Source organism: Lytechinus pictus, chromosome 2 (genome assembly GCF_037042905.1).
Source record: "Lytechinus pictus isolate F3 Inbred chromosome 2, Lp3.0, whole genome shotgun sequence".
Lineage (NCBI taxonomy): Eukaryota > Metazoa > Echinodermata > Echinoidea > Temnopleuroida > Toxopneustidae > Lytechinus > Lytechinus pictus.
This window is the reverse complement of record NC_087246.1, coordinates 36,179,746-36,197,224: the sequence shown is the minus strand read 5'-3', so window position 1 is coordinate 36,197,224 and position 17,479 is coordinate 36,179,746. Positions and strand designations below refer to the sequence as shown.

The window sequence follows — 17,479 nt, the reverse complement described above, 5'->3', positions numbered from 1 at the left end:
TTATGAAAGTCCTTGATATCAAATGCACAGAACTGTACACCGTTACATCTATGTTAGATTAAGGAATTAAAATTCTTGTAATAATCTTTTGTTTTATCATACTGTACATCATATTATTATAAATATATTATATATTTATATTTGAAATATACATAATACACATATACAAACAGTTTCTAATATTTTCTATTAATACTAACATCAATGGAGTATGATATAATCTACTGTATTTTAGATTTACAAAACACACTGCGAAGATAAGCCATGCTTCTACATGTAATACCTTATTTTTAATTTGACCCTCACCTATAAAACTAGTGACCATCTTTGGGTGGAACAATACATACATGTATCTCATTTTCCTTCTCTTATTTTGCAATTGCAATCCACAATGTGAAATTCACACAAGAATTAAAGTCTATTGCATTTAACTTTACTTTGGTAGGATAAACTGTATCAGGAAGTGAAAATTGTTGCGGTTGTACAATATTAAAACAAATACATTCAGCCTTCACAGTACAGTCCGACCTCTCTTATCCGGACAAGCTGGGACCAGCACCAATATAGATAAGGGATTTATCAGGATCTGGGAGACCCAATATTAAATACACGCAGCTGCCTCCCCAATACACGTAATCTATTGTAGTGGGCGTACCGGTACATAGACAGTATTCACTGCAGTGTCAGTACAAATCATAGGCATTTTTTTTACGGAAATGAAATTAATTGGTTGCCAAAACTCTTGGATAAGTTACCTGCCGAAATGATTGAGGAATACATCGAGCATACCTTGAAAGAAAAAGAATGACTCAAAACTAAGTTAGAAAATTGGATCATCGCAGCAGGCATTGCAGCTTCACAAAGTCAGCCATTGTTATACTAACTGTAGGCTCAAACATGACAGATGGCGCTGTCCATAATGCAAGACGTGTTGTTTTGTGTTTTCCCTGAAAAACAAAAGAGAAGGTGACAAATGGTTGCGCTGTGAACTGATTTACTGGAAAACTATGTTGTCTAAGTTCTTTCGGTAATTTGCACAAGATATTTTCATAAAAAATAATGTAGTTGTAGGTAGACTTTATTGGAAAATGTATGCAATAAAAGTGAGTTAGCATATAGGAATTTTGATTTTAGATTGAAATCTAATTTCCCCACGTACTAGATTGAAAAAAAAAATCTCTGCAAGTGTGCATCCGGATAATAGAAAGATCCGGTTAAGGGGAGGCCGGATAAGAGAGGTCAGACTGTATGTGAAATTAATGCAGAACCCTGAATACTACCCTGCAAATTCTATGAAACCTTTTTAATCAACAGAGCAGTAATGCCATTGCTCGTTTTCAAGAAATAGAAAAGTCCCTGAAGAAGTGAGGCTAAATCTATAAAATCCATCAAAAATACTGCATTCATATGGCTCTGATATTTGAATTGAAGTCATCACATGACTTTGGGAGGGAACATCATTTAGTAGCAACATCCATTCGTCCCAGTGGGTGATAACCTGATTACCATCCTTTAAGATGTCCCAAGCTTAGCCAAGACAAGAGATAAATTATTTATCAAGACATCTGGGATTTTGTGATAAGGCAAAGGTGAGAGGGTACAATCATACAGTGAAGATAAGGTACCATTATACAGTGTAGGTGATAGGGTACCACCATTCAGTGACGGTGATAAGGTACCACCATACAGTGAAGGTGATAGGGTACCACCATACAGATGTAATAAGGTATCACCAAACAGTGAAGGTGATAGGGTACCACAATATAGTGAAGGTGAGAGGGCACCACCATATAGTGAAGGTGATAAGGTACCACCACACAGTGAAGGTGATAGGGTACCACCACACAGTGAAGGTGGTAGGGTACCACCATACAGTTAAGGTGAAAGGGTATCACCATACAGTGCAGGTGATAAGGTACCACCATACAGTGAAGGTGATAGGTACCACCATACAGTGAAGGTGATAAGGTACCATCATACTGTGAAGGTGATAAGGTATCACCAAACAGTGAAGGTGATAAAGGGTACCACCATACAGTGAAGTTGGTAGGGTACCACCATACAGTGAAGCTGATTAGGGTACCACCATACAGTGAAGGTGATAGGGTACCACCATTCAGTGATGGTGATAAGGTACCACCATACAGATGTAATAAGGTATCACCAAACAGTGAAGGAGATAGGGTACCACAATATAGTGAAGGTGATAGGGTACCACCACACAGTGAAGGTGAAAGGGTACCACCATACAGTGAAGGTGATAAGGTACCACCATACAGTGAAGGTGATAGGGTACAACCACAAAGTGAAGGTAATAGGGTACCACCATTCAGTGATGGTGATAAGGTACAACCATAGGGTGAAGGTGATAGGGTACCACCATACAGTGAAGGTGATAGGGTTCCACCATACAGATGTAATAAGGTATCACCAAACAGTGAAGGTGATAGGGTACCACAATATAGTGAATGTGAGTGGGTACCACCAACTAGTGAAGGTGATAGGGCACCACCATATAGTGAATGTGAAAAGGTACCACCACACAGTGAAGGTGATAGGGTACCACCACACAGTGAAGGTGATAGGGTACCACCATACAGTGAAGGTGATAGGTACAACCATACAGTGAAGGTGATAGGGTACCAGCATACTGTGAAGGTGATAAGGTACCACCATACTGTGAAGAATTCTTCTGACAGACACATTCTACACAGCTGCACTGGGCTACATGGTCTGCCCACTGATTTCATGATTCGCTGCTTTATTAGAAACTTGAAGGCTTCAATTACATCAAAAAGGTTAGGTATTATTACACAAGAAAGAGTTATAAATAGTAGACTTCACATTCGATCACAATCGGAATTCCTTCTTTCGATGATGTTCACAATCCCTCTAAATTCCAAAATTTTGTTTGCCAAAGACCTTGAATACAAGTTCTTATTTTTGAACTAGTCAATATAAAGGCAAAGGGAAAACTTCCATATGAAGATAGATAAACATGAAAGTAAAGTAAGGACTACAATACTAGTAGTCCTTTGGTCAAAGATTTGAATCCTGGTTATGTGTTCATTCTTTCCCATAAACTACATATCTGTGAGATTTTATGACTAGAAGGTAGGGCCAATTAGGGTATAAAAAATGTATTGCACTATCTTAATTAGGTTTAAAAAAATGACTTTGACTTTTATTTGGGAAAAAAATTCCTTGCACTAATTGCAAAAACTAAATGAGATTTTCTGGAAAAGATGGGAGTAATATCAGATCTCAGATTGCAAAATGTACCTTTGTATGAAAAGCAAACATTTTCATTATATATCTAATCAGAGATAAATATTCATATTGGTATTTAAACTGGAGATGGGCTTGAAGGCCCATGTGTTGAAGGTTGATATTTTCACATTACCTGAGCATTCTTTACAAACCAGATTAAAAAGTACTTGACAGACAAAATGCCAAAGTGCACTTTTATTTGCCATGGTCAGTTGTTCACTAGGAAAGACAATGAAATATGAAATTCGTTAAAAAAAAGGATTTCTGATTGGTAATATGAAACAAATGTCTCGTAGGAATGGGCATATATTTTACATAGATGAATACTGAAAACTATAACTTGATCAGTTTTACATATGAATTGTGGTAATCATCAACTCTTTCCAAGCGACAATTTCTCCATGCTGTCACTCGCGCTTTCTCTGTGTTCATCGTCAGTGGAAGAGGTTTCTGATGTAGTGGCCACAGATTTGGGAAGGATGGAGTATACTAGCACCTTGTTGTTTTTCTCTGGACGAAGATTCACCTTACAGTCTTTAGATAGAACAGTGAGGCATTGCCTGGCAAAGTACCTGTTGCCTTCACTGACATCAGGATGCTCCAGGTAATCCTTGATCTGTTGAAAAGAGGGACAATGAAAGACTTAAGTATAGGGATTGTCACACCTGGGCCCGGTTGCATGAAAACTGCTATCATGTTAACTTTGCTATCCAATGGTAACTACAATAGAAATAGGGCCCAACAGCCAATCAAATTCTAGGATTCCATGGAAGACCTCATTGGATGATAAAATTACAGTATAAGTAACTTCAATGCAACAGGGCCTGGGACAGTTCCAGCAGAGTACGCTTGGTTAATATGTGTGTTAAAACGTTTTATCATTCAATCATATTTCTTTATATCACAAATTACATTCTTTATATCACAGATTGCTTAATTAAAATAATGAAAAAATATAATTTAAAAACTAACAAATTATTTCTAAATGACTCTTGACATCAAGAATTGAATTCTTGGTCTAAAAAATAGTATAATTTAAACTTACTGAACTTAAAGATATACGGCACATTCCGACTTGGAAGTGTACCAAAGTGGATTGTAGAGGGGACGGTGGGGGGGGGGGGGGGGGCTTTTGCCCTTAGTAACCCAAATTATGGTCTAACTGCTTGCCCTACATATATCAGCATACCCCTACATGTAAAGATAAAATCAGTTGTAATAGTAATTTTTAATCGGTCTCCTATCACCCTAAATATATGAAATATCCATGAATTGCAAGAGGCCATCTGATATTCCCCTCAATAGTTCAATGATCACACAATACACAGCACTTTTTATGCCCCCCCCCCCCTCTTTTGGGATCTGCCAAAGTCATGTGTAATTTCTGAACAGTTTTATGAAACACCATCCTTTTGGCTCGCATACTTGAGAAGTTTTAATTTCATTAGCTCTGATAAAACTGGTTAATTGAGAGTTGCGACAACTTACGGGCATCCATGTGCATGCTGCTATTTCTTTGGGGTCCATCTTGATCTCCGAGGTCAAAGGTTGCAGATGGCACACAAAGTAGATGTCGGATCTGCCAAAGCGAAATTGATGCAAGTGACGAAAACAGCAGATGGACTTGAACTCTGCAGATATCCCCGTCTCTTCAAGGACTTCACGCCTAACAGCGTCTGGTATATCTTCCTCTACAAGAATATTAAGTGACAAGATATGTTCTTCAAATCTATATCAATAGAAACCAATTTTAGCTTTGTTGTAACTGGATGAAGAGCAATGGATTAACTCGCATAATGGTTGGATATGTTTATGATCACATCACTTCATCCAAAGGCAAAGTTATATAGCTTTTAAAGATTAAATGACATGGTTTGATGTATTATAATTCGATTCCGCCCGAGAACATTCCACCACCTAATGCCGATTGGTGTTTCTATTGAAACCATGTACTTATATTTTAATAAGTTTGGAATATTGATTAGTTGTTATCCCACAATTAAAATATACGATATAATAATTGGCATATTGTCATGAAGTATACACGTATGCAATAAGAGAAATGATGATTCTTCCACAATGGCTCCAATGGCCCGATCGACTATATATTACCAAGGGGTTTTTAAAAGCCATTAGTTATTAAGTATCAAAGAGTTAGTATTACAAAACCACTTGTAGCTGTAAAAAAGTACATTTTTAATTAAAATATATACTTACTTGGGTCTGCGGCTCCTCCTGGTAGTTTCCATTGCCGTTTGTTTGCATACAACTCTTGAATAACTAACAGCTCATTATTTTCATTCAAAACAAAGCCACCGACACCTGTAACAGATGAATTAAATATTTTACTTAAAATCATTGACTCGCAGTTACAAACTAAAATGAACATGAATTACAAATAACAAGAATCACAAGACATCAATCAATATAACATTATATACAAAGAGGTCAGCTTCATAATGCACCCAAAATTTAATCTAAAAATTTTATCCCCCTGTCGAGATATACACCACCCACGAAAAAAAAGAACCCATGCCGAACCCATAAGCCGCTGCTATGCTGGGTATGCTTAACAATGTGCAGCCTACGATTTGCCCAACATGGCACAAAGATCTCCAAAAGATTAATGCAATTCAAACACTATATCCAGACACTTATGATAAAGGGCACCTGGAGTCAATTGACTTTAATACAAAGTGCACTACAAAAATGACAAATTTTACATAATGCAAATGAAAACACTAAGCAAATATTGAGAGATAGAATGGTCTTCATTTGCAGTATTTTGGCAGAAAAGTATCAACCACTGTCATAAATGAACAGTTGGAATCTAAAGCAAGATATAAACCCACTTCCACCAGGGGGGTGTTTCACAAAGATTTCAGTATGACATAGAGTCGCACATAAATGCATATTTGCATGCGGTATAAAAGACATCACCGCATTGGTCAGATTATACCAAGCGGACGTGCACACTGCACAACTGCGTATTGATCAATAAGATTGCACGTTGCATATCATGTACGCGTCGGCATTTAAGTGCGACTCTAAGTCCTACTGAACTCTTTATGAAACACTCCCCTGATTATAAAAGCTCTATTGCGTGGCCAAAATGAATGATGCTACAGTCACATCAACAATACCGAATCCAAACTGACCAATCGTATTTCATTGACAGTACTAACAGTTTCTTTCAGTCTGCAGGTGGTTTCATTGGTGTAACTGTAGCATAAGAAAAGAGTGCACCTGTGCATTTACCAATGTAATGTGTAGCAAAGCCTGGCAGCATATTGGGTTCATCTTCAGGAAGCCATCTTGTCATCATCACATAACTTGGTTGAGCATGGTGGAACACAAAGCCAAGCTGGGGTACGTGAAAGAAATGGCAAAGCAAGCGAGGAAATAAACGTGTCAGTGCAGGTCAAAATGGAGGATGATCAAATTTTGATAGCAGGCAACAATGAGGAGTTACGTGTGGAACATAACTAGATGTTCCAGATCATACTTCAACTTATAATGAAATTATACTAATAAGGGTGGCCACACACAGATCCACCTTTAGGTACTCATGGCACTTGAAGAAAAATACATACACATATAAACAACAATTTAAATGAAATAGACAAAGAATAGAAATGTAAAGAAGGTAATGTAATAGAAATATTACAGCAATAAGCTGTTAATGCAACCCATGGAAAAGCAATGATGAAACAAAATAAATAAATGAAGGAAGGAAGAAAGGAAGGAAGGAAGAAAGGAAGAAAGGAAGAAAGAAATAAGAGATATATGAATAAACATATTCTATGTATATGAATGAATGAATGAATGAATGAATGAATGTATGAATGAATGAATGAATGGATAAATAAATGAATAACTGACACTTAAACATCGTACATAACACAAGCATTAATTGACATTTGAAATACTGCATGTGCATGACAGACAGGTATCATAAGCATGAAAAAATCAAATCAAATCCAATAGTCAAAAATATCGTGTAAGCAAATACAGAGAAATTGACAGCAAATGCAGATACCCTCATAAATGATACTGCAACATTACACAGAACAATATTCTCATCCCAAGAATCCCATATAACCAGAATGTGCCACCAATTAAAATGAGCGGTTGGCAGAAGGAAACGAGTACTAAAAACCCAATTTCTATACTTCTTCGAGGGCATCTTCAGCATAGTTTCTCTGCTGTTCTAGAATATATGACCCTTGACCAATGGATTTTGAATACTTAGGAGAGTGATTTCTCATTCATCTGTATCAAGATCGCCAGACTTTTGTTTGGGGGTTTTCTTCTTAACTTTATAGGGATATAAGAGATCAATGCTTAAAATGTGAGGTTATTGATTTTTTTTAATGAAACACTTCCACACAGAATTAGGAGATACAACATTCCCCCACCCCCTACTATATTTCATGTCTTTCTCTGAAAATTTGGGGTTTTGGCTTTGATTTGCTGTTGATCAGAATGATACGAGCTATGGGATTGAAATTGGGGTTAGCATAACCTTTGAGGTCTTGGGTTTTCATATTTGTGGAGAGTTACGTTTCATAAATATTACTGTTATGGTAACTTTGCCATCCACTGACAACTTCTAAGAAATCTTTCCTTTTGATTGGTTGTTGGCCACTGTTACCATGATAGTTACCATTGGATGGCAAAGTTACCATAATAGTAACTTTGACATCCAATGGTAACTAACTACCATGGTAATGCTGATGAACAGCCAATCAAAATCAAGGATTTCAGGAAAGCTACCATTGACAGTCAGAGTTACAATAATGGTAACTTTTATGCAACGGGACCCAGGACCCTGATCTACCGTGGGAGCGATTGGTGAAGGAACAAAGAGTGTCAAGGCATCACCTTAGCAACAATGCCAACAAGGTCAGCCTGGTGTAAGGGTATTTTGATCCAGATACCTCTCTTGCCAGTCTCCTTCCAGTGATCAAGCGAATCTAAAGAAACAAAATATCAACAACAACAAAAATCAGGCCATGTCTGTACTCGACAATCATTTCATCTATTTCAGCAATCAAGAATGCACTGAAATAACAAGAAAATGTCAAGTCTTGCAGCATTTGTAGAGTGCATTCTGAAACAGATTGATGTTAATGGTCATTCAGTACATCACCATTCCTTGTGTGTGTATACTGTACTTTTCCATATAAAACAGATAGTATGCATGACCCAAAAGCTTCAAAGTTAGTTATTCAGTATGATTGTGACAAGAAGGGCCATGAAACACAAAAGTTTGTGATGGATAGCAAATAAAAAAGAACAATTATGGTTGGTTGATGGTCAAAATTGATCTTATTTGGCCTTTGCCATGTAGTGATTGATACAAAAACTTTGCGCTAGAAAGATCAGATTTGCTAGAAAACTGACATTCCTGTATGATGTATCATACTTCACCATGAACACAGTCATTTTTTACCTCGGTAGGCCTAATTTAGCTAAAGTGAATTCTTTCAATATTTTTTTTCTAAAAGAGAATTTGCAGGCTACATTTCTAAATTTCCATCAATAGTGTACCTCACACAATTATGCTCACAATTACAGTTTGTTAGCACTTTGGTGAATAAAAAAATCCACAAGATTATAACAAAAAACAGATCATACATACGGTAAATGGAATGAAGTATTATTTGGGTTGGGATATTTCAAAGACTTCATTCTTTGGAGCATATTATCTGTTGCAAAGACTCAACACAGAGAGGATGGTTGTAGACTTCAAGTGATAATCACTAATGATTTTCAGCAATATCCATCACGAGTGATGGCATTGGGTCAGATGCATAAAAGTAGCAATTGCTTTTGCTAGGCTTTTGCTTGGTTCCGTATGCACAAAAATGAGCTAGCAAATGCTTTTGCTAGTAAGCTCAAGCAATTGCTGATTGCCTGGTAGCATTTTCTTGAAGATTAAGCTATTGATAAAAAGCGTATGCATCAAGCAAACATTTAGCCTGTGCGTTTAAGCATTTGTTTGGGTTTTTCAAGCGCTGTCAGAGCAGCTGAGTGTTTGCTTGATCAGGGTGTTCGCGTTCCATGATCATGTTTATGTACCTAAGAGAGAACTCCAAGGTGTACAGAACCCTACATGAACACATTTTCTTCCTAGTGAGTGCAAACCGAATATAAATTTATTAATTAGAAACAAGTTCAAGGAATAATTTGACACCACCGTCACGTCAAAGGATAAGATGTTACATGAGAGTAGGGGTATTTTGCACTGCCAAAACTCTGCATTCGAGTCCAGCCTTTGTTCTGTGAGTCGTGTTTGCACCAGCATGACGTCGTTATTGTTCAAACCGCTAGCAATTGTTTTCTGAAGGCAATAAAAGGGTTCAAGCACAAGCAAAGGGTTTATGCATTCAAAATAAAGCAATTGCTAAGGAATGACCATTTGTTTGGCTAGCAATTGCTTGTGCTTGAAGCGATTGCTACTTTTTTATGCATCTGACCCAATGTCCGAAACCACCCATTGTGTGCCTAACCCAATGAAAAAAATAATTCAATGGCTTCACATGCAATTTATAAATTCTAAAACATGATGACTTATTTGGGGAAAGTGTGAATTAACGCATTTGATCAATGCATTAATACGGCAAAATCTGCATTAAACATTACCTGTCAGTATTGTTTTAAATTCATCCATTGTGTTCCAGTTCTGTGACTCTGTTTCTACTGTGATTCCACAAAATACATCAGAGGAGCCAGTAAAGATCTTTGGACCATTTTCTTCTTCCATTTCTGAAGGTGTCTGGGTTGCTCAGCAGAAAATCAAGACAATGTCAAACTGAAAAATAGAGACAAGTAATCGAAGTAAAAATACATGTATCTGGGGCGATTCCAAGCAAAAGCAGACATTTTTCAACAAATTAATATTAGCTCTATTTCAAATCTGAATCAACATTTTCTGTTCAAACTCATATGGAAGTTCATAAATTAGCCTCAATATGTTTTTCTTCCGCATCTCCTTATAGAAGAATCCGAACCATACAGAAAATTATATACATGGGACTACATTTTTTTTTCAATGAATTTCAATTGAACAGAACTATTGTTTATTTTTTTAAATTTTCAGTTGGATAATCTGGTCATTATTTACATCATATTAATGTGGGGAATTGAATTTTCTTGCAAAATCATTATTTCTTAGGAAACACCTTACGAGAATTTAAAGCGAAAGTGTATTTCTTTTTGGTCGATATTTTCCGTTGTTTACTCACCTGTTACGTAATGGCAATGATGTTGTTACCCCAAAAAAAAAAAAATTAGTTCCTCAGATTTATAGCTAAGTACATGTGTATGACTTTTGTGTTAAAACCAGTTGTTTTCATTATACTTTTTCATTGATACTAAATCTAGTAATATGTCATAAATATTTGTGATGTTGTGGAAGGATATTTATATCAGATAGCGTTCACATGTAGGTGGCGTGAAAGAACAAGCGTTTTGTTGTTACGGCGGGAGGATAAATCAGAAAGCGATTGGTGATGACAGTGCACGTTAGGGCTACATGTTCGTTCTTGCAAGTCATGCTCGACAAGTAGGCATGTAAGTTTGAATCTAATATATATCGTTTGTCAGTTTAGAAGCTAAGATTTTGACTACGTTGATATCATTCTTAAGAAAAACATTATTACAGAGAGTAGGGTTGAATGTCAATTCAATTTTGTATATCTGGTACAAGATCGTTATATGCTTCATGTTATTGTTATAGTCAATTTCACATTATAAAAGAGAAGATTTCTTATGATCAGTTTATAAAATGAAATTGTATTATGTTTATTTTCTATGAGATCGAGTATATTAAATGAAGTTGATTTTCTTTTCAGTATTTTGTCATGATCAGTTTTGTATACCCCCCATTCGCTGTACGTAGAAAGTGAATGAACTTTATTTATTTTGATTATATTTGGCGAGTGGTAGTAGTAGTCTTAGAAATTCAGAGTCGATTAAATTAGATGAGTTTTAGGAAAAACCGTACTAGCTAATTTTGTTGTGTCAATTTTTAGGGAATTTCATTTGACGTACCATGTATGAGCGATGCAAAGTGAAATCTCCGGAGGGTGACTTGGTGGATGTACCCTGTTATCTCTTGGCCAATAGTAGGGTGAGTTAGTTGGTAGCATGGCCAACTTATGGTTATTTTGTTATGATTTACATAATAAGGCAATAACTGTTTAAGTATTATGATATCATAATGTGCTTAAAAGGAATGATTTAATCAGTGCTGTATTATTGTTATTATTACCATTGGTTAATTGGAATATATATTTTTGTAATAATTCAGACTTCATTGAAAAGTGATCAATAATTCTTCTTAGTAATGTTAAAGCCTTATGAGCAAGAAATGAATTTTGTACATTTGCATGCAATTTTTGTTGTATAATTTCTACAGGTTATTGAATTACGGTAAATCCATGATTACATATATTATCATGCATTCGATTAATGAAATAGGATTTAATGATTAATGAAATATAATTTATCAAGATATGATATCATAATCACGTGATCATTCATTCATTGTATACATAGTCTTTCTTGAGGGGCGTCCTTTTTCAAGCCTTTGTGCTTATGACTGTCCCCTCCCATGCAATGATTGTTGATTGTTATTTTACCGTGAAATATTTTTTTTGTCAATATATTTTCTGTTGTATGATTTATCTTTTGCATGGAAATAAAGAATCAATCAATCAATATTATTCCCTTATTTACAGGGGTTTTTCCTTGTTTTGTATGTTCTACCCGGCTTTCAATAAATGGCTGACCCACCCCTACTTCCTGTCTATGGTTGCATGTCCTGACTGAGTACTAGAACCCCAACCCATACTACAACCCAAACCCAGTTTACTACATTAAAAGAAAATTTTCAAATACAAGTTGCGGGAAAGGTTAAAAAATGTCAAATTTGTGGTGCCGAATAAAGTTTAATGCGACTGACCAGAGTTTTTCCGTCCAAAAGAGAAACTCAAAGTTGCTTCCCAAATTCAAATGTCTTATTTGAGACTTCTATATATGGAAGTAATGATTTGCAGGTATTGAAATTGGTGTTTTGATTTGAAAGAACTAATAAAAAGTAATCAGTCACTTTTTTCCATGTCCTTTTTGTGTAATGCGACTAACCGATTATTGGGACATCATAGCATCCATAATATACAGCCTACAACCATTCTTTAGGTATTGTTTTAAAGCCTCACTTGTCAAGATAATTTGACAGTATAAACTTGACAGAATGACTCGCCCCTGTAAAACTGACACCACCAAGTATTAGAAAAGTCACATAAAAGTGTAATATGACTGACCGTGAAATTGCCCATCTACTCAATATTAGAAATGTTGAAATACGATTTAATAGAATTTTTGTTACGGAAGAAAAGAAAGCAAATGTTTGATAATATATACATGTCATGGGGCTGATTAGAAGAAAGGGTCTTTGCAAAAAACGTCTTTTGTGTCTGTCTGTCGCCATGTGAAACACATTTTCGATAACTTACCTGCAAACATTCCTCCATTAAAGTAGGTTCTAGACAAAATCATTCTTTTTAAAATGTGTTATCTCATAACATTGTAACTTAGACAGAGGTTTACACGTAGTTTTGCATTAACAATTGATATATTTTCTGACGGAAATATGGGCCTGATTTGCCGAATTTCAATCTCATCTGCGCCTTTGATCGAAATTTGAGGTGTGGTGTATTGTGGATGATCGTCGATGGCTAGCCTCAAGGTATAAAGTGCGCAAGGTTACCGTGATTACTTAGAGCAGTCTACGATCGACAGTGCATCAATACGAACGAGATACTATGATATTGGAAAAAGTCATGGAACATGCAGCTAACAAGAAAAAATAAAATTAGTAAGTAAACACAAATTTATAACCAACATCTGCTCAGATTTGATATGAAAAAAAAAGCAAACAAAAATTTAGAATTTATGCATATGAAAGATATATATAGTCTTATACTATAGAGCTAGCTAACTAGACGGCCCCCTTTTCAATCCCATGTCATTGCGGTTCTGATTAGCGAGAATTGGAAGGACCCTTTCGACGTTTCGTGCATTCGCCCCCTCCCTGGGAAGCTATTACCATTGATTACTAGACATACGCTCTGACCCCACATGCATCACGCCGAGTTGATTAGCCAAGCTCCCAGTCAGTCCCAGCCATGGTTAGCCACAAGTATCCGACGACCGACCAGTGCGGCATTCGGAGAGCAACAACCAGCGCCAACTTTGAAGGCGAGCCATTGCCAAGGTGCTGGGGGCGCGGGCCACACTGCAGCTGCACCGCTCTGCAATCCAGTGCGAATGAGCAGGAATTAGGAGAGGACCCGACAAAGTTATATTTCTTATAATAATACAATATCAATCGCAACTCATGAGCTAGATCAGCGTAGTTGGACAATGACTGAAAAAATATATATATAAAACAACTGACTTACTAAGAAAATAAGAGAAAACCAGTAAATCAGCAGCTCGGGTAGGAAATTGCGAAAGGAGCCTCCGTCTAATCTCGTTCAAGCTCTGACTAGACTGAACTTGCAAGGATAACAAAAAATAAATAATGTCGGATCGTAAAATTGAAAGCGGTCTAAAGGCTAAAACGGTAGGTCTAATATAATTATACTTTTGTATTTTATTTACAATTTCATATCAATTTAAAGGATAAATTATTCAATTTTACAATCAGGTTATTTTCAATTGAATAGCAAGTTGATTATTTCAGACACATTAGATAACGCCTTGAAATTAGACTGTGAAATATTTCAAAAACTATTTCAAGATCTTCCGTAGATCTAGATAATGATCACAATACCCGTACCCCCAGACATTGTTTAATGCCTGAACATGAGCCATGACTCACGAGGGCATGAAAATGCACGGAATCATTTTCATGCCCTCCTTTTGACTGCTTAATTAAAGGACAAGTCCACCCCAACAAAAAGTGGATTTGAATAAAAAGAGAAAAATCCAACAAGCATAACGTACACTGACAATTTCATCAAAATCGGATGTAAAATAAGAAAGTTGTGACATTTTAAACTTTCGCTTAATTTCACAAAACAGTTATATGCACATCCTGGCTGGTATGCGAATGGGGAAACTATGACGTCATCCACTCACTATTTCTTTATATGAAATATTCTAATTTTCTCCTCAATGTCAAGTGATACAACGATTAATTCCTCCCTGAACGTGTGGAATTAGCATTGATAATGGTTCAGTCAAGTTGGTCCTTAATTGTCAAATCGATAAAAAATGAAATATTGTATAATTCAAACAATAAGAAACAAAAGAAATAGTGAGTGATGGACATCATCGACTGACTCACTTAGTTGTGAATATCACTGTTTTGTGAAAAATAAGCGAAATTTTAAAATGTCATAACTTTCTTATTTTACATCCGATTTTTATGAAATTTTCAGCACAATGCTAGTTTGATTTTTCTCTATTTATTCAAGTCAGTATATTCCTGGGGTGGACTTGACCTTTAATAATAACAGTTATAACCATATTTAAAAGTCATTGGAATTATAAAGTTCATAACCATACTCTAGATGAAGCGGAGTGCAGATAGTAGACGTCATGGATTTGCCATGGCCAATATGGGATATAATAGAGCTCGGGAGCGAAGCGACCGCGCGAGAAATTTCGCGTTTTTGCAAAATTGGGCCTATTTTAGCACTTTGAATGCATTTAAAGATGAATCCATATATGCACAGCCGTATTAATAATTTTGATAATTAAAAACAAAATATTGTTGCTGTCTTAAAAAGTGGGGGGGGGGGGGGATCTGCACCCCCTGGGATTTACGTCAGTGGATTGCACCCAGCTTACGTCCCACATCATTGAATTGCTACTTTTTTTTTCAATTCTTGGTTTCAAAAGAATATATAAGTGAACCTTTCCCCTTGGTGTCTCCCTCAACCTTCCACTTCCCAGTTCGTCGTCCCTGAGTTCTTCCCATGTTTCTTTAAAAGCTGGCTAAACTTACTTCGTGTAGTATCCCTCCTCTTTTTCAAATCATTGTATTTTGGTTTCAATAGAAATATGCCAAATAGAAAATCTCGATTAATTATCTGAACAGATTATTATACGCTTTAGACGTTCAGACGACGTTCACAGAATTATCAGTCGGCAGGTCCCAAAACCGGGCTTCTTTCATCCAAGTGATATTCATGACTAGAGAGGTTTTGCATATTTAATGAGCTTGGTGCGGACCCAAACACCTCTTTTAATTCGGTCATTGCTGCTCTAAATATGCATCAAATTTCATGAATTTGGTATCATTGTAAAGAAGAAGAATCATTCTTTCAGGTCATGTGTTTGAAAATGTATATAGGTGAAATTTTTTATCTAAAATATGCTACAAAATAATTATTTTCACCTGAGAAAAGTTGTTATTTTTACACTTCATTTTTGTTTGAGCCCAAATGATTTTTAGATCATGATAAAGCTGAATTCTATGCTTTAAAATGGTATAGATTTCAAGAATTGGGTTAATCGGGTCAAGATCACACCTTTTTTAAGCAGCTTGAAATTAAGAATACTGCACTCTGATTGATCATAGAATGCACATACCCAACGGTTCCAGTGTATATCACGGCAAGGTCACACTCCCCATGGTAATCTCATATCAAATTATACCCGCGCCTGTTGGTTTGAAGCCTTATCCAGCCATCGGAACTCTGGATATGCTGCTCCCAGGCGCTTAGCCAGGGGGGGGGGGGGGCGGTGGGGGCGGTCGCCCCCCAAAACGTCCCCAAAAAGAAAAAAAAAAAGGGAAAAAAGAGAAGAGAAAAGGAAAAGCGAAGGAAGGAAAGGGAAGAAAGGTAGCTTTGTGGGTTTTTCTTGTTTATTTTATTTTTTTTCTTAAAAAGAAACTCCTTCACTCTTGCTCTAAATTTATATACAAGAATTTTGCTTCCGCGCTGCGCGCGGTTAAATGATATTGCAGTTCCCCTTTGTTTCCCTCACCACTTCTCTAACCCTGTTTTTCTATTTTAGCTATACGTGTTTCTTGCCAGTTAAAGTTCAAATATATATGTTAGGGCATGGAATTAGAGTAAGGATAGTCCGAAGTATATGAAGTTATTTTTTTTTAATTGGTCGCGCAACTTCTGGTCGGGTCGGCTCCGGGCGGGTAAGAAAATCTTTATATCAATTTCTGCCGTCACCTCCATATAGGCAACTTATCCCGCTTTTCAGCTCATTACTAAATAATCATAATTTGGGGCCAACAGGTTCCTAATTTAAAAAGAGGAAGGTATAAAATATTCGTGTTGTATTAAATAAGAAGAGTACAATATGTTTTATCAAATTCTACTCAACTTCATGTCATTTCCCTACACATTAATCTCCTGTCCTATTTTGCGCCCTAAGTTTGAAATTTTGAATGACACTTAAATTTCTTTATCATTAAAAATGAAGCGCATCAGGATAATTATACATCATCCTGTTTTATATAATTTTAATAAATCACAAAAGTTTCAACTCTTTGCGCACAATTTTTCCTTGTAATGAAGTCCAATAATCTAAGAGGAAAAACAACTGAATTAGATGGGGGTATTAGAGATATCTGCATTTGACGAAACGTCCGCCCTTTGAAATTTTAGAGTTTCATTGCTCTGCGCGGGGAGGAATATCTTCCTCCCGGCATATATCCTTCTCCTCTGTTTTGCGAGTTAAAGATATGCACTGTCGCTAAATTGTTGGTAACCAAATCTGATCTTTCCAAAGGAAGTATTCAATATAACTTAGAGAATACCCTTTTCTCGGGACACTTTTCTTTGCAAAAAAATTGATAAAACACTTTCGCTTCCGCGCTTTGCGCGGGGTTAATTTCCTCCATTTTATCCCTTTTTTGTGCGTTCACAATCACTTTTGAAAACAAGGTTCAAAATCACAATATAGTCAACTGAATTGGGGCTGATATAGGTACTAGAGACAAGAGAGACGGCTCCTTTTCATTTTAATTTATGAAACACCAAAAGCTTCGCGCTTCGCGATGGAGGGGGAAACTCCCCCTCCCTGCACCCACCCCCTAGGGAGCGCGCTTCGCGCGCTCTGTAAGTGTTGGCACCGTTGGCACGCTTCGCGTGCATTTACCGCCCCCTCCGAAATGATACCCTGGCTACGCGGTTGGCTGCTCCAACATTTTAGAAATCTCGTCTTGTAT

General features: G+C 36.5%; 1 protein-coding gene across 1 annotated transcript; it reads right to left on the bottom strand.

The window, feature by feature from the left end:
- Positions 1-375: 375 nt before the first annotated feature.
- On the bottom strand, positions 376-13,835 carry LOC129272204 (uncharacterized). The gene is made up of 7 exons (XM_064115655.1): positions 13,743-13,835; positions 9,919-10,087; positions 8,155-8,246; positions 6,529-6,634; positions 5,488-5,592; positions 4,759-4,961; positions 376-3,886 (listed from the first exon to the last, which is right to left on the bottom strand). Exons 2-7 carry the CDS (start codon positions 10,037-10,039, stop codon positions 3,644-3,646), a joined length of 870 nt encoding a protein of 289 aa, XP_063971725.1. The 5' UTR covers positions 10,040-10,087; positions 13,743-13,835; the 3' UTR covers positions 376-3,643.
- Positions 13,836-17,479: the final 3,644 nt, after the last annotated feature.